Source organism: Pleurodeles waltl, chromosome 2_2 (assembly GCF_031143425.1).
Source record: "Pleurodeles waltl isolate 20211129_DDA chromosome 2_2, aPleWal1.hap1.20221129, whole genome shotgun sequence".
NCBI lineage: Eukaryota > Metazoa > Chordata > Amphibia > Caudata > Salamandridae > Pleurodeles > Pleurodeles waltl.
In genome coordinates this window covers 660,425,160-660,447,930 of record NC_090439.1, presented here as the reverse complement: position 1 = coordinate 660,447,930, position 22,771 = coordinate 660,425,160, and the positions used below count along the sequence as shown (strand labels likewise).

The 22,771-nt window shown below is 40.2% G+C and overlaps 1 protein-coding gene across 7 annotated transcripts in view; it reads right to left on the bottom strand.

Moving 5' to 3' along the window:
* Positions 1-18,287: 18,287 nt before the first annotated feature.
* Positions 18,288-22,771, bottom strand: part of FAM110B (family with sequence similarity 110 member B) — a 424,184-nt gene continuing 419,700 nt past the window's right edge. For all 7 annotated transcript variants that reach the window (XM_069220219.1, XM_069220220.1, XM_069220215.1 and 4 more), the window contains one exon: positions 18,288-21,039. In XM_069220219.1, coding sequence (XP_069076320.1) covers positions 19,634-20,743 — 1,110 coding nt within the window. In that variant the 5' untranslated portion in view covers positions 20,744-21,039 and the 3' untranslated portion in view covers positions 18,288-19,633. The remainder of the gene's footprint in view (positions 21,040-22,771) is intronic.

Genomic DNA, 22,771 nt, shown 5'->3' with positions numbered 1-22,771 from the left:
AATGCAAACTGGCTGCTTGATATGTCTGGCACTAAATGTTAAAAATAAACAGTTAATATTAATAGAAAACAAAACATATGTAACATTTAATTATGCAATATAATGATTTAGATAATTTAGCTGTAAATTAAATGTTATCTGTAAACAACTGAAATTAATGTAAAACACTAAATGAAAAAGAAAATTATACAATTAATCAATTTTAAGGTACATTTTGAGATAATGTATTACAAAATGCATTATTAAACATATAAAATTAAATATATAAACTTTAAAAAATATATACAAATACTTCTGCATATAAGTATAGGAATACACACACATATATTTATGTACAAACACACACACACACATATCCTGCGGGGTTTTACCTTGAAAAAAGTAAACACAGGTTAGTGAGTGGGTTAACCTCTTCCCAAAAATTAAATGTCTTTATTAATTAAAAATTAAAAAGAAGGCGGTGGGGGCTCTCCCCAAACAAATGGATTTTTAAAGTGTGTTTAATGAAGGGGGATGCACCACCCCAAACAACAAACACAGATAATATACTTTGGATTTAAAACTAAATTAAAGATTATACTAAAAATATGTTTTTTTAATTATTTTGAAACTATAACTTCTAAACTAATTTTAACATATATATATATATATATACATATATATATATATATATATATATATAAATGCTTTTGTCATTTTACTGCTCGGGGTTCATGGCACTGTGCTAATCTTATGCTTAAATACTTTGGTGTAGAAACGGCAAACAACTTTGTACCTTTCTATCTCGGTGTGAATAGCACTGTGCTAATCATACAACTAAAAATGTTGCTAGAAAGACATATATATATATATATATATACACACACACAACACATACACACACACACACATTAATAGGGATATATCAATTGATAGATGCACTTACCTTCAGTGATAGGCAGTAAAATACTCCTGGTGTAAATCACTTCTGATGTGACGACTCCGGATGAAGTAAGAATGATGTATTGACTCCCAATACAATTATTTGAATAATGTCGGCACAGAACTATCACAATATATCATGCATATATCAATAGTTACAAATAAGGAGTACCAAGGACTCAGATAAAACATTTAATATTAAGAACTCTGTTCATACTACAGCTATCAACTTGTTACACTGAATGAAAATTAAATCGCGAAATCCATTTCATAATATTAAAGGTAGCTATCTTTAGCAACAACAAAAGGTACACTGTTCCTGACTGTAGGGTGAACAATTAAAGTTTAGGAGCTAGAACCCTCACACACCCAAGAGGGTGTCATGCTTCATCATCGGGAAGCTCCTCGTCAGACCGGCCGGTGCAATGTCTGACGGGCTCCCCTTTCGGGGGCTCTTTGCCGGAGATCTTTTATGGTATGTGGTGGCTGCCGTTGAAGTTGTGGAGGTCAGACACTATAACTGGCAGGAGAGTGAACGGAATTTAAGATTGATTAGAAACCCCTAAACTTATTCTGTTTAATATCTATCCAGAGGGGTTACGATCAAGATTAAAAACTCTATTAAGTGGAATCTGAGAATAATGCTCGACCACTTAAGAAAAGCCTAGAGTACTGGGAAATTGTCACCTCCCCCTAGGATCTGGTCAACATGTTTCGCGTAATATTGGTCGTGAAAGATCCTCTAACGCTTCATCAGGACCTACATCAAACTAGACTTCTCCTGGCTATATACCAAAAAAAAGAAAGAAACACTATCTAATTATGTGTATGGAAGGTACATAGCAGTCACTTACATTCATGTGAACTGTCTCGTCAGTAGTCTGAAACAAAAAAAGGTCACCCCGCCCTCTTCGTGTAGGGGGCCCCTTAGGGAGTAGCACGGTCCAGCCTATAGCTTTTTGCTGTCGGCGTCTTCAATTTGAGACACCTACCCGTCGGCGTGCTCACCCTGGAAGTCAGGAACAGTGTACCTTTTGTTGTTGATTACATGTATAGGGAGCATGTACACTGGACCTTTAATTCTCCCGATCCCTCTCTTTGTTGAGCTATCTTTAGCAAACAATATGTAATAGCAATTGAGTTTCATTCCATAATAGAGTGGAAATACAGAGAGTGTTGAAGGAAGGGTATATTATGTAAAACATCAGAAGTTCAAGATCAACAGTATGGGCAAGCTAAAATTCTCGTTTCTCTTTAGATAAACATTCCTGCAGTGCATATTAGCAGAGCTGTATAACCAAAAAGTGTGACGATGTCCATTGTCTGTTTCTCTCTCTTGTCACATTTCTCATGTTTGTTGCAACCGACACAGTGGTAGTGTGGGAAGGCTGGGGAAATTACCACCACTCCTGTTTGACTCGGACTGCCAGGTTAAAGCAGCTTGAAAAAAAACATCTTGAACAGTGATAATTGAAAAACAATATATGTATTTGGTGGAGATTCGTAGATAGCTTTGTGGGCAAATGGAAGAAGCCACAAAGCTTGTTAAATAACTTTCAGAAGTATGTGTTGAGCTGTCACTATTCAGTTACTGGTGCCAAGGAGAGGACAGCGGGAGATGGATTTTTATAAACCATTGTAACACAGGTAGAAACAAAACTTGAGTATATTTATTGCAGAACCGATAGACAGAAAATTATTGTTGTCGACGAGTTTTCATCCATGACCCCACTTCCTTGTAGGCCTCTAGATAAATTTACACAAGCAGAGCTTGTATCATCCCATGAGCTATGCCATCGTAGCCAAGGATGGCCCTATCACTGTGCAAAGACATATATTAGGCCTTAACCATCATGCACAACGTGCTACCACTGCACCCAATCTTAAGGCTTTTTGCTACATTTGACAAACCTGAGAAACGAGTGCCAGTGACATCAATAATGACTTTTTACATATACGTATATTGCAATTCACTGAGGCATGTCCGAGTTTTGAAATGGTGAGGAAAGAAATAGGATAGACTATGTCTCATATTAAATTTTTGTGATGTGGAAGGTATGGCTATTCAGTTGTTTACAGTAAGCTAAAGCTTCACAGGCGCACCCCTGCTGCTATGACGTTGTTCCAACAAGTTCATTAGGCTGGCCAAAGTACTTACATTTTGTACATCAGAAAATAACTTATGTGGAAAATTCCATATTACATTATTTCATTTAAAGACAACTGTTGATCTGAGGACAAGTAGAATTGAGATGTATTTTTCAAAGACGAAACTCGTTATGATATCCAGTTTCTCGACAACAACGTTGGAGGCACTCTGCTTATACTCCTCATCCGTTTTAAGGCCAGAGCAACAGGGTGAGGAGTGTGGTCCTTCCTGACACGTTTTTTTTAACTGTTTACTGGCTAAGCACAGTTGCCATATTGTTAAAATGTGTAGGGATGATTGCCCATTATAATTAGTAGTACGAGAACTTAGATTGTAAGGAAAATACAACCAACGAGCAGTTATAAATTAAATATACACTATTAAGCATATTCTTCTGCGGGAAATTTTAGTCAAGAAGGATAAGACTATATTTGGCATATTACAACATTCATAACATTGGACATTGCAGGTAGAATACTGGCAATTGCTGATATGGCAAAAGTAAGAAAAGTGTTTTTTTATCCTGATAAATGCATAACTATGTACATACTTACAAACGCTCATAATAATGATAGTTTATTTTGTAAAGCATGCTTTCTCATAAGGTAGACCTCTGATGGACCAGCATTTGAAGAGGACATGTACAGGCATTGACTAGAAAGACTGCACAGTGCCATGCTACATTAAGTGGATGCATGATTTCTTAAAGATAGAATACACATCCATCTCTATTGATGGAAGGATAGAGGGCAAGATTAATCATTAACAAATGAACTTTTGTGTGCAACATATATATTTAGTGCAAACACACATCTAACACATAACAGACAATGGAGTTGCAGAATGGCATATGCAGGCCGATGCTTAATCTACATGTCATCGGTGACTCAACACTACTCGGTCGGTGTGGCTGGCCTTCCTGAATTGGAATGAACTGCTACATTAAGGTCAATATTTGGACCAAAACCAAGGCAATATTGGGCAACACAAAGCAGCTAACGATAATCTTCCTCACCGATTCTGGGAGTACACGAGGACGCCAGGTCTTCCCCTTTGTGATCCAGACATCTGAAGCGCAACCTCAGGAGAAAAAAAATGTCTTATCCTTGATGCTCAGTTTATGTGCATATGCTGCGCTAGTGCTCTGTTGAACCTCAATTGAAGTACAGTGATGGATGGACAGAAGGGAGTTAAGCAATGTGGAGGTAGGAGTAAATCATTGAGCAATCATGGAAAACAAGGTTTACATACATTTATCTGTGACACCCTGTAAAATGGTAAGATATGGTATTCAAATGTACCTTTCAGTTTGTCCTTCAACATTATTGTGTGGACTATGTAAGCATGCATAAGAGAGTGAGCTTTTATGCTATGGCTTCACAGTCACCAGCATCCAGTTCAGCTGCAGTTGCTGGCAGACACAATATGAAGCTTCACATGATACACCAGGGAAATTGACGATCACATGCTTTCGACATCACAGACATGTGGCACACTGATGAAGTGACATAGGTGTTGATTCCAAGAAAGGTGTTCAGTGGACTTGGCTGACAGCTGCATGGTGATGTAATTATATGGTTGCACATTAATTGCATTAACTACTGCATGCGTCGAGACTTGCTGGGCTTTGACATACCAACTGTGATGCCATTGTTTCTCAGGAATACTCATTAGCCACGACATGCAGGTCTGCGAGTACCCTGACATGGGTAGAGATGGCAGGACAGTGGGCTAGTGGTAATATACGTTCCAGCTCCCATTCCCTGATAATATCCAGAATCACACTTCGAAAAAAGCAATCTCTCTCGAAAAATCTCCATCAGACATAAAAAAGTGTGATGCCTTGTCTGCATATTCTCTCTTCCTCGATAATCCGGGACAGTGTTGGAACGCCTGTTCCTTATACAGAGGGAAAGTAGGTAGGATTGTGGGTAGCTTACTTATGGTGAATTCTAATGTTTAATTAGTCAAAGTACATATACACTGCAGCTGGAGTGTTTTGCATCAGGCCTCATTCACTTTCCTCGATTTTGGTATGTGTGCTTTCCTTCGACTTGGCAAGTAGGAAAGTCTCTCAATTCTCATTTTTGCACTGGCAGAAGGTTGTGTGGAGTGGAGTTGTTTCTCAATTAAGTCTCTTGTGTGCTTAGACAGGGAGGTTATAGTCCTTCACATTTCCAGATTCACCTTGACACCACCAGTAATTGGATTTCTTTGATAAGGTTACATTTTTGTTTGCAATGTGATGCTATTTGTTAGAGGTGCAATGCTATTTTCAAAACATTAGTTTTATGGAATTTGTTGTCATCGCCCTTTTGTGTTTTCTTGCAATAGATTTGCATTTCTTCTGTGTGTGAAATACACTGCAGTTAGTTATTACACATTGTTTTTTAAATGAGGTCTCAAGGATAACCAGGAGTTTTTAAGATCTGGATCTAGCTAGCGAGCATGCTCTGTGAAGAATGAATCTTTATTTGCATGATTAATTAATATCTTTGCAAAAAAAACAATACATAAAAGTTCTCTAAGACTACCGTGGACTTGAGATCACAATTTATCCTGGAGTGCAAAATCCTTGCAGAACATGTTTATCAAACATTATATAAAGTTCTCTGAGACTATTATAAATATAAAATCACAGTATGTCATAAAATGCTTGTTATAACGTGCTATATAGCTGGAAATCATCATAAACATGACGTGCAAAATTCTTGCAGGAAAATACTTGTTATAAAGTGCTATATAACTGGAAATCATTCCAAATATGAAGTGCAACATTCTTGTACGAAATGATTATAGCACATTACATAAAGTTTACTGAGGCTTTTGGAAATATGTGCTGTACCATTACACAGCCAGGTAGGGATTATGAAGCAACAGTGGCTTGGGGACATGTCTTCCGCAATCAAAACCTCTATGGGTGATGACTGTTCTGTGCATTCGTGGTGCCTGATGTAGCCTACTGGGAACCAAGGTCCATATGTACTAAAGCATTTTCCCATAGACACAGAATGGGTAAAACCCTTTGATACATCTGGCCCCAAAAGTAGGACAAGAAGGGGGTACACCAAAGATGAACACAAGCAGCTGCTACTATATAGAAGAATGTGCCGATCAGGCAGAGTAACCATTTAGTTGACCTGCACTTCTGGAGGTCGTTCCTACCCAAGTCTTGGCTGGTCTTTGGTGAGTTATAAATACCGGTGCTTGAGCTCTGAAACAGCACCTTTGCACTCTTTGAGGTGATTAGATGTTTCCACCGGGATAAAACATTAGCAGCAGAAAGGCAGGTCAGCAGAGCCTTAGCAAGGCATCAAGCATAGTCCTGGCTTGAGGAAACAGTTCGCACCCAGCTCCTCATTCATGAAGGCACAAGAGCAGGGTTTTGTTCATTTATGGTTAAGATTAAATGCTTGAAAGTAATGAATAGGACTCCAACTTAAATACCCAGTGCTTCGCAGGATGGCAGAATCCAGCTGCCAACTACAGTGAATGCATATTACACGTTTAGTGTTTTAAATTCCAACCACTTGTGTCGAATCAGATTTTCACAATTTTGGAGGTACAGGCATGGTGGGCTATTTTCACACCACAAAAGGACTAGTCGGCTGTAAATCTTTATAGGAGCTACAACTCGTTCTTCTAAAGTCTCTATTTGTTCATATCTAATAGTGGTAATGCCACACTGGTCAATAATCTCTTAACAGGGATGTGGCATCTAGAAACTATACATATGCTGATACCAATTAGGACCCAAGTTAATGGTGTAGAACCATTCAAAGTCATGTGGACACTAGCCTAGGTCTGAGAAAGCATCAGATTTGCAGATTTGGGCTAGGAGCTTCTCAAACTTAGCTAAGAAGTAAAAAAGATGTATTTATGTAACAAAGGAAAATCTGCAATATGGGACAGCAGAAGCAACAAAACTTGGTAATTTCATGTTAACCTAGGGGACTCAATCAGGCAACACCATTGACCAGTAGGAATATGAAGACGTCTTACAGTCTTACGGATGGAGGCAGATCTTAAAGTTGTCAGACTACTGTTCCATAAAATCTTTATTTCCTTCAGATGAGGTGACTATATTTCTAGAGATTCTGTAGTGAGACCAAAGAAAATAAACCTTTTCAGTATTCCCACATGGCACCAGACATATGTGGAAGAAGGGATAACACTGAAACTTTCCAACAAGCATTGGCAATGCCAAAGGTTCCGGCTTTAAAGGAATGTTGTATGGTAATGTGAAGCATTACACATAACTAGCAAGGGAATTGATATGCATTTGTGTGGAGGCAATGAATTGTAGAATAACAACTGGTGTAGTTTTAAAGATCAAGTGACAGTTGCACTGTCAAGCCAGACCTTAACATCCATGTAGGTCAATGCCTGCCTCCTCCCATCTGTGAAGCTGCCAGAGAAAAACACAGTAAACCATCTAAGACTCGTTAATAACATTACAGTGTCATGTGTGTGTCCCTGAAAGTTCAAGCTCCGCTAGTAGATGAAAAGACAAAATGATCACAGCTGCGTGGAGGGCAAGCACTTCTTGAGTGGAAGCACGCAAGTTCTGTCCAATTAAAATATGAACTCCTGACCACCAAGATGTGGGTGGAGCCAAAGCCCCTGTTTAACTATGCTGACATTGTTGTCTGGCAACATCTGCATTGTCAAATTGAGCCTTAAAAAGAAAACGAATTGACTGCATGAAAACCTCCTTCAGACTCAGATCAGAGTTTAACATTACTGGGGATAAGTTGAAAGGATACTTCAAACTGATTCCAATCGATTGCTCTCAAAAGGATTGACTCAGCATAGCAAGCACAAATCGGATAAGGAATTATTTATTAAATAATTGACAGAACATTAATTAGTGACAAGGCAGAACAAAAAGGACACTGTGTTCTCTATGCTTTAGTCTACGTGTCCAAACAATTTGCATAGTCTGGAAAAAACAATCAGGTGTAGATTTCTACTATATGTTTATATTTAGATCAGATGTGTTTTCTTTGGGGGGGGGCTTGAGTTTGGAGTCCTGTGAGATCAGGATAAAAAAAATTGTCAAACCTTCTTTCTGGGCAGAATGGACTTATTGTATTTTTCCAGTTATCTGAAAAATCAGCATAAAGATTTAAGCTGGATCAAACTGGGAAACAAAAGAGGATGAATAACTTTTGTTAGTAAGGGTGCCTGAAAGGCATGACTCTGTCCATGATTTCTTTTTTTACATTTTATGAAATTACTCTTTACCAGCCCATCCTGATCTGAAGCTGAAGAACAGCATTCAGAAGGCCCAAAGGGAACATTTTACAACAACCCCTAACTGGATGAAACCTAGAAAAATTCTGAATTCCCTACATACTCTACTAAGGAATACATCCGTTCTATAGTTAAGAAGTTGAAATTTGTCCAGGCAAGTAACTATAAATAATGGGTTTATTTTGATTATTGCAGATCCCCCAAGGAAAGTAAATGAGTTTTTGGACAGATCATGCAGCAACTGTGAGTCAAACATTAGCAAAATGCAATGTGTCTGTGCTGCATTCTGAATATATTCCTATATTGCAAGGAGCAGGCAACACAGTGGTGGCATTAAACTGTAGGCATTACTTGATGTCACATGAGTCATAAAAAAGACATGTTATGTTAATGGCACCGTTTGTATGTATGTAACCTTCTGCAATATGCCACTGCAGCGTACAGCTGATGGATGGGGTTAGTGCTTAACAACAGACACTTAAAGCTATTTGTAGCTAGATGCTAAAGAAAGATATAGGATTGTTTTCCAGTTTCCTGCCCAGCTCAAAATTATGTGGAACAACTTCATGACAGCCATGGACTCTCATGAAGCACCCGATTTTCACAGTAACATGCATGGTTTTGATTAGTGTTGGGTCAGATAAGTAGGGCTCTGACCATTTCAAATTCTTTGATTAGAAATGCAGGACATAGTTTAATACCCTTATGTACCTAGGTAGTAGTTTGTCCATGGGAAGGGTTGATTTATGGAGTTCAAAGGCATGGGGGATGCTACGTGTAGGACAAGGTTTCTATGAAGGGAACGGGTGGAGTAGTATGGGATGAAGGTGGAGGAGGGGTGGCAGGCTTGAAAGCCGGTTATGGCAGTACTGCATTGGACTGAACAGGTATATAAATGCACAGTTTGGGGGGTTAAAAGAGCCTTCGGTTCACAGTAGGTGTACAAAGAAAAGAAAATCCTTTTTGTAAATACTGATGTTATCATCTATTAAAGAGCTATGCAAAGACAACGGTCTCGGCCTTCTAGCTCCAGAAACAAGAGTAGAGGAATGCCCAGAGCTTGGTAGGGAGTTAGGTAGGCACAGCACCATGGAGGAGTAGCTAGTAGTACTTTACATTATTTTCAGTGAGGTCCACAGATAGTAAATGGGCCTATTTAAGGTTCTACAGGAGACAGAAGAGAGTTGAGCCACTTAAGATAAAAGTAAGGCTATGAGCCAGAAAAAAAAAGGTCCTTCAAAGAAGGGATGCACAATGAAAATATTGTCACTAGGAAGGAAATATTAAAAACTGGACAGAGAAATGCTGTTTTTTTTTTTTTTTTTAAGAGAATGCTGCCAGAGAAAAGATAGACTTTAAAAGGTAAATCAAGAATTTGCAACCTGGTGCCACAGGGACAGACCCAGAAGCTTGAGTAGTAGCATTAAAGAAAAGGTTGCAAGCACCAACAAGGTAGTTAAAAACATTAATCTTGGACATCGGCACACAACACCGTTCTCAACTGAAGGGTTATGGGAACACCCACTGGTGGTAAACAGCCAATGTTCAGAGAGCTGGTAGGTGTTCAGATTGCTGAAACCACATTCAGGGAAATTCATCTTGTAGGTTAGAGCTCTACAGACGTAACGTGGTCAACCATGGGTGAAGAATAGAAATGAGCGGCCCTCATTGAGCACCCTTGATCAGAAGACTCAGATGAACTCGAATGGGAGACTAAGACAACAAGTTCAGGCTTGAAAAAACTATCCGAGTTGTTGAATTGCTAACTGCAGAAGCTCCTATATTGATGGACCTCTACAAGGTGCAAAAAGATGGCAGTTAGAAGCCAAAGATTAATGGAAGAATGATCTCCTGCGTAGTGAGTGAAAGGGGACTGACATTAGTGTGAAATATCTTGAGGCTCTTGTAACCGGATACGTGAGGGTGCTGGAACACCTTTGTGTGGCTTGGCCTATTGGACACTGTAAGGCTCATTGGTACGGACACACAAGTGCTAAAGGACACACATGTTTACTCATACACCTACTAACATGGATAAGGCTTTACGTGACAGAGTGCAAAAACTCAGGGCCTCAAGACATTTTCCAGAACCCTCGGATCCTTTAGACTGCAGCATTAATAGGATAAGATACAAGATAGGCCACAATTTCTACTCCATCTTTCTAATATTTACAATGCTTGTCGAAAATGTCTAAGACTTTGTTCCCCATCTCTTTTTTTCCAGCACTGTGGTCTACACCCATGAAAGAGGGACACCCGAATTTTGTTTTTGGGCACTATAATTATGCTTTAAGAGAGAGTAAAGCCGGAATATTAAACAGTTCTTAATCATTACATGGGTCAAGGCACTCCCCATATTTCCATCCAACAGAGTGAAAAACATGCTAGTAAACATAATACGGCATAGTAATCGCCAAATTAATCGCATGCCTTTGCAATTCTCATACAGTTCTCAATGCCTAACGGTATGTGAACGTTAGAAGCCTAACTAGGCTTTGACGCTTGTAGAGGCCTCTTCAGAGGCACAAGCTGATTGTTGACAAGCTGCTAATGTCGTAGTTAAATGCTGAATGCATTTGTAGGTCGGGGGAGTCCCAGCATAGCAACGCGGGAGGCGTCATCATGCTGCTTGTTGTTCAGCTGAACTGCAATCAAAATGGGAAATAAAAGTGTACTCAAAGATAGATGTTACCAGAGAACAATATATAGAATGCTATCATCAGCAAATTGCTGGTATAGAGGTAAACACAATTCGAAAATAAATCAAAATTACCAGAGCATGTCTGAAGGAATACATGCAAATAGGCCAAGCAGGGTGGAAGACAAGGAAAACACTGCTTCTTGCAACAGTAAATATCAGCAAAAGCTTGCATCCCAATTACAACTAGCAGGCACGTAAGGTATAAGGAAAAACCAAACTGGAAGGATGGGTCACGCCAGGGTCAACTATTCATATCATGCCCAGTCCTATTTTTCAGATGAAATACAGACTGGCAATGACCACATCTGCCCTCTAAAGACACATATAAAAGCATCACGGGCCTGTGTAGTTAGGGCTTTGGCTACTGCTAGGTAGCAACAACGGACAAAGCCCTGAGACTGGAAAGCAGGGTTAGAGAAGAGGAAAAGGTGGTTCCATTTCTCAACAATGGAGTGAGAAATAAAAAAAATACTTAGGCCTCTCTTGCCAACGTGACGCCCAAGGTTTGATGGTCCCAGGTTTGCTGAATGCGATCTTCTCCTGTTCAAAGAGGGTTTTATTTCCCTTGACACCACACTTGTTTATTTTAATACATTCCATGTTCTAAGTTGGTTCTAATACTTTCCATGCTCAAGCAATTGAGAGCACTAACGAGGTTTCTTTTTTTTTTTAATGGTGAAGTGTGATTTTTTTTCTTCGCCCATCTTAATTCGATTTCGTTTTCAGATTCATGTTTTCAATTTGCAATTAGCTTTGACAGGGTAGGCCATGCTGCCAGTGCATACCCGTTTATAAAATACAAATTATGTATCAAAATTAACGAATTCACATATTCTGACTTTATTGGCGGTGTTACAACTGTCAAAAGAGCCCCTAAAATCAAACGCCTACATTTGTAATTAGAAAATGTATACCATTAAATGTGAACGCTCGACTAAAACATCAGTAGTGGCGTATCAGGGCGAATGTAGCCTGCTAAATGCTCAGTGCAGTGCTCAGTTATGTCGCTATTGCCTCAGCAGACTGTGCTTTGGATGGCTGACGCATGTTGTGCAGCACCTCTGGTAGCTACAACAAGAGCAAATTGAAAATAGGAGAACTCATCCTTCTAACACTCAGACCACGCACAAGATGGGGGAGCATGTCCCGAAAACAAGCCTCATAACGAAGCTTATCCTAGTCTTCTTGTGCTGGACTGCAGTCGCCTGGAGTAATACGTTTCCACTGCTCCCCACTTGTGTGGTTCAACACACTCAGAGCTCGCATGCTCACCCCTGCACTAGTAAGGCAGTGCAGCCAGAGGATGGCTATGAATGTCATGCACTTCTTTCTACTCGATCCGCAGTGTCAAGCAGTAGAAGTGTAAGAGTTGGTGTATGTCACTTTAGCAACATGATGACAAACGTCAATGTGTGGCTACGCGTCCTCCCAGGTCTGTGCATGTCCATGTGTGCAGCAAGAATGGAAAGAAAGATGTGGATGATTAAGAATTTGTTGAAGTGAGAGATATTGTATTATATTGCTATCCATGTGCTACAGTTCTTGAAAAATTATTAAATATATACAACTATAAATTGCTAATTATGGGCCTCTAGAGAGAAAACAGGGTTTGCAGTTTTTTGTCTTAAAATAAGCCTGACATTGAGGGTAAGCTCAGATGCCCCAATGGAATGGTACATAAGGATCAATGCATACAGGGTCCGGTCTACGGGAACCGCTGCTAGCACTGCTAACTCGCTGTAATTGGGTAGACTCCATTTCTGCCTCTTTGTTAGGAATTTGACATTTTATGAGCCTACACCACGGGCATCCCATGACACAATCTCTAGCTTCAAGAGTGTGGAGCTGACCGGTGGCGGATTCTTAATTTCTTCACTGCCTCAATCATGTTCCTATGTCTTGTGCCCACTAACAGTCTGTTTCCATTGTGCTGCAGGTCAGCACAGCTCCACCTCTTCAGCATTGCTCCTTTTCAGTGCTGTTGAGCATTTACGGATTGCCTTGCTCTTCTTGCTGGTAAAGGAAACCGTCAATATGACACCTGTAAGTGCAGCACAGATTTTCTTGTACATAGGGAAATGTAGATCCAGTTGATGGCTGGCTTATGCTCTTCGAATGTCTGTGGGAGCCATGTAATCCCCGGAACTCTTACCAAGTCCATCTGGCCCTTTAGACTGCTGGAACTGCATACATATGAAATATTATTAACAATGCTCTACTAAAGAAAATGTTTTTGTGCGCATGATTTTTTGGGAATGCTGTTTATACTGAGGAATTACTTTTCTTGTAGTATAAATTTCTAAGGACTAAATGCATATAATACAGTGCAAACAGATGACAGAATTCATATATAAGTGTAAAAAGTAATGCTGTGGAATTTGATAAAGTCGGTAAAACGGATGTTGAGAATAACATGCATATTGGCCATTCTTAATTACAAACATGGCAAGGCCTCTTACAAGCACTGGTGAAACCAATGCTTGCTTGCCTAAAGCTCAAGAACTGGCAACGCTGATAGCAGGAGGCGGCCATCTTCAGATGATATTTTTTGTACTTCCAAGACAGACAGAAGCTACGTTAAGTCAAGAAACAACATTCAGCCATTTTGAAAGAGTATAAGAAAGCAAGTACAAAATAACAATATTAGACGGGCTTTAAGGACATTATGGAGGAACGTGTTTCTTTTGTTTTTTTCCCTAGTGGTAGATGGAGTGGTTGATGAAACAGGCCATGTTACAGGGGTGAAGGCTCATCGCCTTAGGAATTTGTTAAGTATCTTGGATCTTCCAACCAGAAATCTAGTTACCACATTCTTCTGATTTGTATAAGGTGCTAGGGAGGAAGGGAGCACATGTGGTAATGGTTAATTTTCCCCTCCCTTGCTCGTAAGGTCTTATTGCTGAGTGCCTCTGGCATTCTTAACAAGATAGGATTAGAATGGTGGGGAGATGCAGCAGGTTGCAGCTTTTTTCTGGACTACCCTGTCACTTTTATTGTTAGTAGGTGTCCGAATGGGTTGATATGGCATAGGCCATAGCCTAGAGAGTTTGGCATTGTCTCCTGGCTTCCTTTTTTGGCACCCTCCCCAATTCATCTTCATGTTCCTGGACTTTGTCTTTTGAGCTCTGTGTCCTTTTGAAGATTTGTTCATTTTTTTGCGCTCAATGCCTCTAGAACATCCTTTCAACACCCTGGAAGTCGAATACATTGGTTGACAATGCTACATTAGGGGTTACTCATATAGCCTTAGAGCCCGCCGTAGCGGGCTATATTGCCCATTAAAGGCCCGCTTCAGCGTTAAAGGCCCAAGCCGAAGGCGAGAGCCTTTAACAATGGAGCAGGACTTTAATTGCCAATGTAGCCCCCTACAGCAGACTCTAAGGCTATTAGAACATTCTGCCACTAGAGGTCAGACTGTTCTAATAAATAAAACAAAGTCCTCACAGGGCCCGAGGGGATTAAAGTCCCCCTGAGCTCCGTGAGGCATTTGTTCACAGCTGTTGCTGTGAACAAAGAACATTGGAATGTTGACGCTCTGGGCTTTTACCAGCCAGTAAAATCCCAGAGCACTCCATTGTCTCCAATAGAGCTCCAAACATTCCAATGTTTTGATATAGCCTTGGAACCCGCCGTAGCGGGCTCTACCGGCCATTAAAGGCCCGCTCCCGCGTTAAACAAGGGAAAGGGCCTTAATGGCGGGAAGAGCCCGCTATGGCGGGTTCTAAGGCTATCAAAACATTCTGCCACTAGAGGGCAGAATGTTCTATCAAATAAAACAAATTCCTCACGAAGTCTGAGGGGATTAAAATCCCCTCAGGCTCCGAGAGGCTTTGTTCACAGCTGATGCTGTGAACAAAGAGGATATTGGAATGTTGATGCTCCAGGTTTTTACCAGCGAGTAAAAGCCCGGAGCACTCCATTGTCTGCAATTCCAAAGATCTAATATAGCCTTAGAACCCGCCGTAGCGGGCTCTACCGGCTATTAAAGGCCCGTCCCCGCGTTCGGCGAGGGCCTTTAACAAGGGAGAGGGCCTTTAATAGCCAGTAGAGCCCGCTACGGCGGGTTCTAAGGCTATTAGAAAATTCTGCCACTCAGGGCAGAATGTTCTATTAAATAAAACAAATTCCTCACGGAGCCCGAGGGGATTAAAATCCCCTCTGGCTCCGTGATGCTTTGTTCACAGCTGTTGCTGTGAACAAAGCGAACATTGGAATGTTGGCGCTGCGGGCTTTTACCGGCCAGTAAAAGCCCACAGCACTCCATTGTTTTCAATGGAGCTGCCAACGTTCTAATATTCTTTAGATACCATGCCTAACAAGGATCTTTACTCCGTGCAGGTTACAAGTCTTTCCATAAACTACTCCCATTTTTATTTTATTTTCTATCATTTGTTAATTTGATACTTTGTTAACTAAGCACAGTGAGTACTGGGACTTTTAAAACTGATATCAAGTCTTCGAGCAATGTGACGAATAAGACACAGTGGAAAACTCAGATGTCGATTTAGTGCAAACCATTGCATGCTCCTAGTGGGAAGCTTTAGTGCATTTGCACCCTGGGCCTAGGCCCAGTACTGTAAAAAGAACTTGTGCTCATTACCAGACTTAGATACAAAATGTAACATCAGGTAAGAATGATATTGTTTTTTTCTAAGACCTAGAACTCCTTCAAGCTCCACTAACTAGTGGGAGTAATTCTTGAGGGCGTGCCTAGAAATAGTTGCAGACAAGGTAAGTGTTGATGCAGTGGTGCAGGCTTTGGCACTCAAAGAGCCTGGGAATGTCAGATGAGGAGATTTCACAAGGATAACTTGCACATTCTTTGCAGCAAGTACTGTTCGGCCTGTTTAGAAAGGTTGGAAGCGAGGCAGGGAAACTAAGTGCAAAACTCAGGTTCCAATAATTAGTTGAAATATAGCGAAATAAAGTTCTGAAATACAAAAAAAAGAATGTGGTACACTGCAAATAGGCAATAACAACCCAGTTCTCCCACTGGGAGAGAAGGGAAGCAGGATGATGCGAGGAAAGGAGTGGTTAGGTAAAGGAAGAACAGTTATTGCATCCAATCTTTAAATCATTATGCGCTCTGGTCTTGCTTATCAATATTGGACTTTTTAAGAAAACTGGTTGACAGGATTGGTTATACTAGTAATTTGGCATTTCTTTTTCAATCTACCACAATATGTGATGTGAAAGCCAAGCACAGGCTATTAGTTTGTAAACCATGCAAATCTGAAAGCGTCAATAATCCATACAGCTAGACGGAACAATTAACAGATACAATCATTTTAACAATTGATATACTTTAAAACGTCATCCCATTCTCGTTCACCTCTGCTTCCTCTGGACCTTAAAATATGCCTACAGAAAGACAGAATATCATTTTTGGAGAATCAACTACCAACCAAGAAGTGGCCCATGGAATCCCCTGCAGAGATATATATGTATATGTGCAACCTGAAGCTCAGTGGTTCACTTCGTGGTGAGCCCACTCAGCCTCTCATCCTTCATCCAAACTTCTTACCACTGAGGCAGGTAATAAAGAAGCTGTCTTCAGCACAAAACGTATTGCTTTTTCTGCAAGTGTCTAACTAGTAGAGATTCTTAATAAAACCAATTGGCAAAGGTGTGAGAACTTAATTCCACTAGAACTATAATGTTTAGCATAGCTTTCTTTCAGTAAGAAGTACCAGGGTGCACTAGGCCACATTTGAACAGTGCATGTTTAATGTTGTGCACGAGCGTTTGTTTTGATTTAGCTTTCAGAAACTCATTGAAATTCAGCCCCAGGCACGGTCTGTCTCTGTCTGTGAAGTAATATGTTTCTTCTAGCTTCCTAGTCTGAAGCTATGCGCTTCTGCAACATTACATATTTATATGCCGAGATTTCCATTGCTATGCTGTCGTTCTGAATGTGCAAAAAAAAAGTATTTAGGGTAGAGTTGAATTTCTTGTTAATTTTTCTATAAGCACGATGTTAATGTCCAATGAAAATTGTTTTCTAGTAGGTGTTTTGGAAATTAGCAGTCGTATTGGTTAAGTGCGCAAGGAACATTTTGGTGCTGCCCTTCTATTTAAAAACACGCCATGAAATTGTGTGCTTTCTCGTAAAATGTGCCACTTTCGAAGGATTTAGCTCAGATAATTTATTTCCTTAACTCAGAGGGCGGGATGTTGTTGGGTCCTTTTGTAGCAGGCTGTGTTGTTATTAATTTGACTATTTTCAAAGTGCTATGGCTACTCAGTTTCTTAAAAGCTCATTGCATTATTGAATTTATTAATGAATTTGCTTCTAGTTCCGACATTCTGCTTTCTGTAATGATTAATTTGGCATTCAAATAAATCTATAAACTAAGAGCTGGAAGCAGCCTAATTGTGCGATTATTTCAGTAATTGTTTTGAATGATTATTTAACCCCATGATTCTCCCTTTCACACAAACTGACCCTCTTTCATTTTAGTTGAGTGGGAAGGTCAACAAAAGTACCATTGATGGATAATGAAAAAAAACAAAAATAACTTTTGCTTACTTTGCCAACTTTATCAGGTTAGCAGGTCACCAGCTGGCGGGGCAAATAGAACCATGCAGGCCCATTAAGTGAGCCACTGGCCTTGCCTTGAGGCGAGGAAGTGGGGGTTTGGTCTAAAAAACAAAAACTTAAGGATAGCAGCATGCGTGGTCTAACCGGCAATGCGTGAAATGTTTGCTCACAGCAACAGCGCCACCTGCACCCTAACCCCTTTCCCTTTTTCTGTGCGAATCCGCAGGAGGATCTTCCCTGCCTTATCATTAGGTAGAAAGGAATTTTGCTGCGGATGCAGCAATCAAGGCTGACTGGACTTTTGTGAGGAAGGAGAAAGGAGTTGTGTTACACATATATATATGAGATCAATTGAGAGAAATAAAGAGTAGGGGAGCACTAAATACCAATGTTGATTGCAGCATTGCTATATGAGGACATTAGAGTGTTAAGAGAGTTTAACCCATTTGTTAAAGGGTACTTCGTCTTTCTTCCTTCTTAGTATATTTTTCCCCAAGTATTTTCGTACCAATGACGAGTTTGGGGTATTTGGGTTCTTCAGATCTTGTATTTTTTTAATTATACAGTGTCAAACTGAGGATTCTGTTAAGCTAAGGATGTTTAAAGCAAAGTAAACAATATTATTCCCATCATTATAGTATCTTTTCACTATATTCTACTTAATACAATTACTTAAACAAAACCAGTGACACAAAGTAAAGCTAAACACACACACACAATTTCACCAAGAGCTATTTATTAGCATGACACTTTTTTAAAGATTCAATAACAACTGAAGTATATACAAATCATTACAGCATGTACACAATAAAAAAAGATGTCTCTCGGCTGACGAACGATAAAGTAGTGCTGCAATATACTCCGTAGCACAATACAAAAACAAGGAGTCTGACCCCTGGACTTTAGCTTCTGCCCGACAGATGAAATAAAGGACAATCGATAAAACCACAAGTAATGGTCAAAGTTTAAAAAAAAGGTAAAATATTTGTAACAGATTGACAGCACAAACTCTAAGACCAAAGCTGCAGACGTGTGTGCACTGCAGGGCAGAACTTTCACAGCCGAGATGGAACATTATGAAGGACAACATAAACCACAGTTTCTGGGTTATAACTGGGCCACTGGATAAGATGATTGATACTGATATGGCTGTGTATTTCCATTTTCAGCTAACTAAATTTTCGGTGACTAGAAAACGACATTGGACAACAGCTGCAGTCACAACTGCTTGACCAAGGAAGGCATTCAATATCAGCTTAACAGATAGACAAAAGTTTAAGACTAGGCATCTGAGTAGATGGGGAAGACAAAAAGTGCTTTCACCTTTAACTATTCACCTGCTAATTCTGTTTGGGCGACATTTAACGCTCTTGCACAATACCCTTATGAAGAGTGCAAAGGAGCTAGAACTCAAGACATTGAAATAGCCAGAAAGATATGGAGGTCACTAGAGTATTTTCACACAACCATAAATTGCATGATCATCCCCACAAATCATGCTTTCTAAGAAATAGCTGAGGTCATAACCAATTTAGTAAATTATGTTTAAAAATATATTTGCGTCTTAAATAATAGATCAGGAAACAGCTTTTTAGGCACACTGCCTAATGTTGCCAATGCATTCGTTTAACAAAACACTTCTGGTTGTTGTGTTCTCATTTAATACTTTGACTGTTTTAACTTCCTAACACCAACAGGATTACTGGTAACAGAACCGGTAAACGTAATATTAAAATGCATTAGCCATGATACAAGTTAAAGAAATTACCTAGACTTTACAGGTGTAAAAAATATAAAAAAATGAAACTCTAGTTGAACTCTGGTCTTAAACTTTTGGCAGATAATGTGTATGCTTAGCCAGGCTTTGTATTTCGTTTTTCAAGTGGAAGCCAGGTCAGCTCACATGTTGTCAGGCATGCAACTTGAAGATATTGCACAACAAGCAACACAAAGCGATCTGAGAAGTGTACAAGACCTCAAGTAGACTTCACAACCCTTCACAACTGAAAATTCACAGACAAAGATACAATCTTTTCTTTACTTAGGCCATCACTCTTGCTTGCTCTCACACGTGGGACACTTTCTGTGATTCTCGGACTTGCTTGATGCTATACAACCATTTGATGATTCTGGCATTTCTCTCAATTGCAGAAATGCCATACGGCACACGGTCATTGGCACTGTCATCATTTCTAAGGTCACTGTTGCTATCCTGAGACTGTTCGCAGTCCGAGCTAATCATGCTTGCACTGCGAAAGTTGAGGGATATAATATCCGAATTAGCCCTTGCAAAATTTTCCATTCCAAGGTTTTCAAGCTCTTCAGGATCCAGTCCACAATAGTTAAAGAACCTCTCAACATCTGCATCTACCCGAAAGTAGCGGTCACTTAAGTCTGATTTAGACCGCTGCAGGGAAGGCCTTCGGCTCACTCCACAGCCAGTATCCAAACCATCATTCTCTGGAGATTTAAGGAGCGAGAGGGTGGCAAGCTTGGGTTTTGGAGGCAGAGGTGGGGCTGAACTGCTGCACGGTATCGCTTTCAAAGGCTTGCTGCTGTTTACTTTTCTAATGTCAGATGAGCTATGGGACACATGTAGGAAGGTTTCGCTTGACTTCTCCAGTAGCCTGCGGCTAATGTTCGAGCTGCTCTCTTGAGGGCTAGAATGGTCTTGAGTGGGGTAAACCTTTAAGGATTCTGCAAATGAATGCCGGTTAAGTTCTGTTGAGTCAGACCTGTGGGGGAGCCAATTTCGAGAACTGTGTTTGTGGCCAGACCCTGAGCTTGAGCCTTCAGAGCTGTTGATGATATTCTTCAATATTTCAAGCTTTAAATTTTCTCTTTGCACGCTGCTCTCAGTCTTTCCGTTGTTAAACATTTTTGCTGTAGGGCTGCTCAAGGCTCGTTTGCCAGCGGGGCATACTGGTGGTTTTGCAAGCACCGCTGGCTTCACAGGTTCCTGTTTGGCATTGATCACCTCCTGACTCTTTACGTACTTTGCTTTGTCGGCTTCTAGCCTCTCCACTGCACTAAGTCTCTTGGGGTTAGGCTCTGCCTGCCTGCGGAAGTAGTCTGGTCCTTTATTCAAGATGCGCAGAGGAACAGCAGATGTGAAAGCAGCTGTGGGGCTGGCCTGCTTCCCCATGCTACCTGTCTGTAGTGTTTCTGTAGGCATGTTTGGTGGTCTCTCCCCTGCAGCCGTTTTGGATTCTCTTCTTCGATCTCCTATATGCACTGTGCAGAAACATGTACATCAAGCACACTGAAAAGCAGACGAACACAGGAATCTGAGTACTAGCAGCAGCTCCTCATCTCACAGCTCATTAGGTACCTTAAAAACAGCGTTTTGCACAAAAAAACACCAGTCACAAATGTGTAATATTCTGCTCCGCTGACTCCTTTGTTCTCGTTGAAAGATGTGGGAGTCTTGGCTTTTCCCCCTTTCTTTGTGCTCAATTACAGGCAGTGCATCTGAAACACAAAATAACCAATCGCAGGTCAGTATCAAAACATGACATCACAGCTATAGCAACCGAGAAATATTGTACTCTTTCATTTGCCAATTTAGGCGGTATCGCTAGGCAGTTTAGCAGAAAAAGGCAGGCGGCAACCCTCACACATTTTCTCTCAGCACAGGGGACTACTGTCAAAAAACAGCTTCAGAGCAGACTTCGCATTAACACGTGCGCACATTTACATCGCCACAAACAGACGCCACTGGAAAGTGTTGCTGCCACATTCCCGCGCGCTTTTCTATATTAAGTGGCGCTTGGTAAGGTTCCTCATTCTCAGAGCATGTTTGAGGTAAGAAATTATGCTTAATGAAGAATAACTCTTTGTATATTTCTAATCTTACCCAATTCTTAGATGATTCCGTGTGATTACGCCACACAGAATTACACAAGTTATCCTCACCCGTATTTATAATGCAGCGTCTGACTAATATTATCTTGTGTATTTAAAATATAACCCTATAACATGATCCAGTCACTGGGTGGGCTGTTCAATCAACATCAAATTAAACAGCATACATTTCTGTCACTAAACTATGCAACTGTCATGCTAAAATATAATTAATAAAATTGTACATGGTATGAGCTTTGCACCCAGCAGTTTGCCTCACCATTTAATGTCCTTGTCCTGGCATACAGTTATTTTCTTGCTGGGGCGATACTCAATCCGAATAATTTAATTTAGCATTTGTGCTGCCATCATTTGGTTGATAAATAAGCTATTTCACATAAGACACTAGATGAGCATTTTCCCCTACAAAGAGTACTTAGGGAAAATTCCTGTACTTTTGTTTTCAAAGTGGGTCCCTTTCCCTGCGTACTGTATGGCACAAACTGGTATTACAACATGGATGAACATCTACACAAGGTTCTGGGATGTCGTTTACAGCAATTAAGCAATTAGATTAAGTTTGTAGTGGTACACAGAGTTGGATCAAAGACCTCTAATCTGTTGTCCCTTCTCACAAGGGAAGTACGGTAAGGCTAAGATGTTTTAAAAAGTACATTTTCCGAAAATTCTCTTGACTTTTTTTGTTCAAGGAACGAGTGCTTGAGACAGGTAGTTTTGAACTTAAGTTTTTAAAAGTGAAATAAGGTAGCTATGTTAGTTCAGTGCTATTGCTGTCCCACAATCAAAGTCACTGGACAAAAAATCAGAAACTGGAAGCTTTTATAATTTCAGGGGCATTTTTAGAAAAAGTTAATATTTATCACAGTTGGGCAACTGCTGTTCAAGAGGGCATTTAAATGTGTAATCATGGCTAATAGAGGTTTACCTAAAATTTATATTACCACGATTTTGTCCATATGCATGCTTGTGTTCATTAACTAGTCCCTTTTTAGTAAGTATCAGAAAAGTCCCCCTATAGGGAGTTGAAGTTATGAATCAAGATCATCAAAGTAGAGTATATATTGACCTCTATAAAGTAAGTTACTAACCTATCTTTCTGCCTACTTCTGGGCTATGCTGTCATAAAAAGTCTCAAACTTGTCTGCAAACCAATTGGTATAAACTGATGAGGTATGAGAACAGTGAGGATTTTAACTCGGTGAAGCCACATATTTCTGGCATCCCTAATTACCTTAAACTGTACTCGTTTGTAACAGTTAACATCCGACTGCTGTAGTAACCAACCCTTTGCAGAAGGGTTGCATCAAGTTGTAGTATGCTATTTGATGCAGGCAGGGCA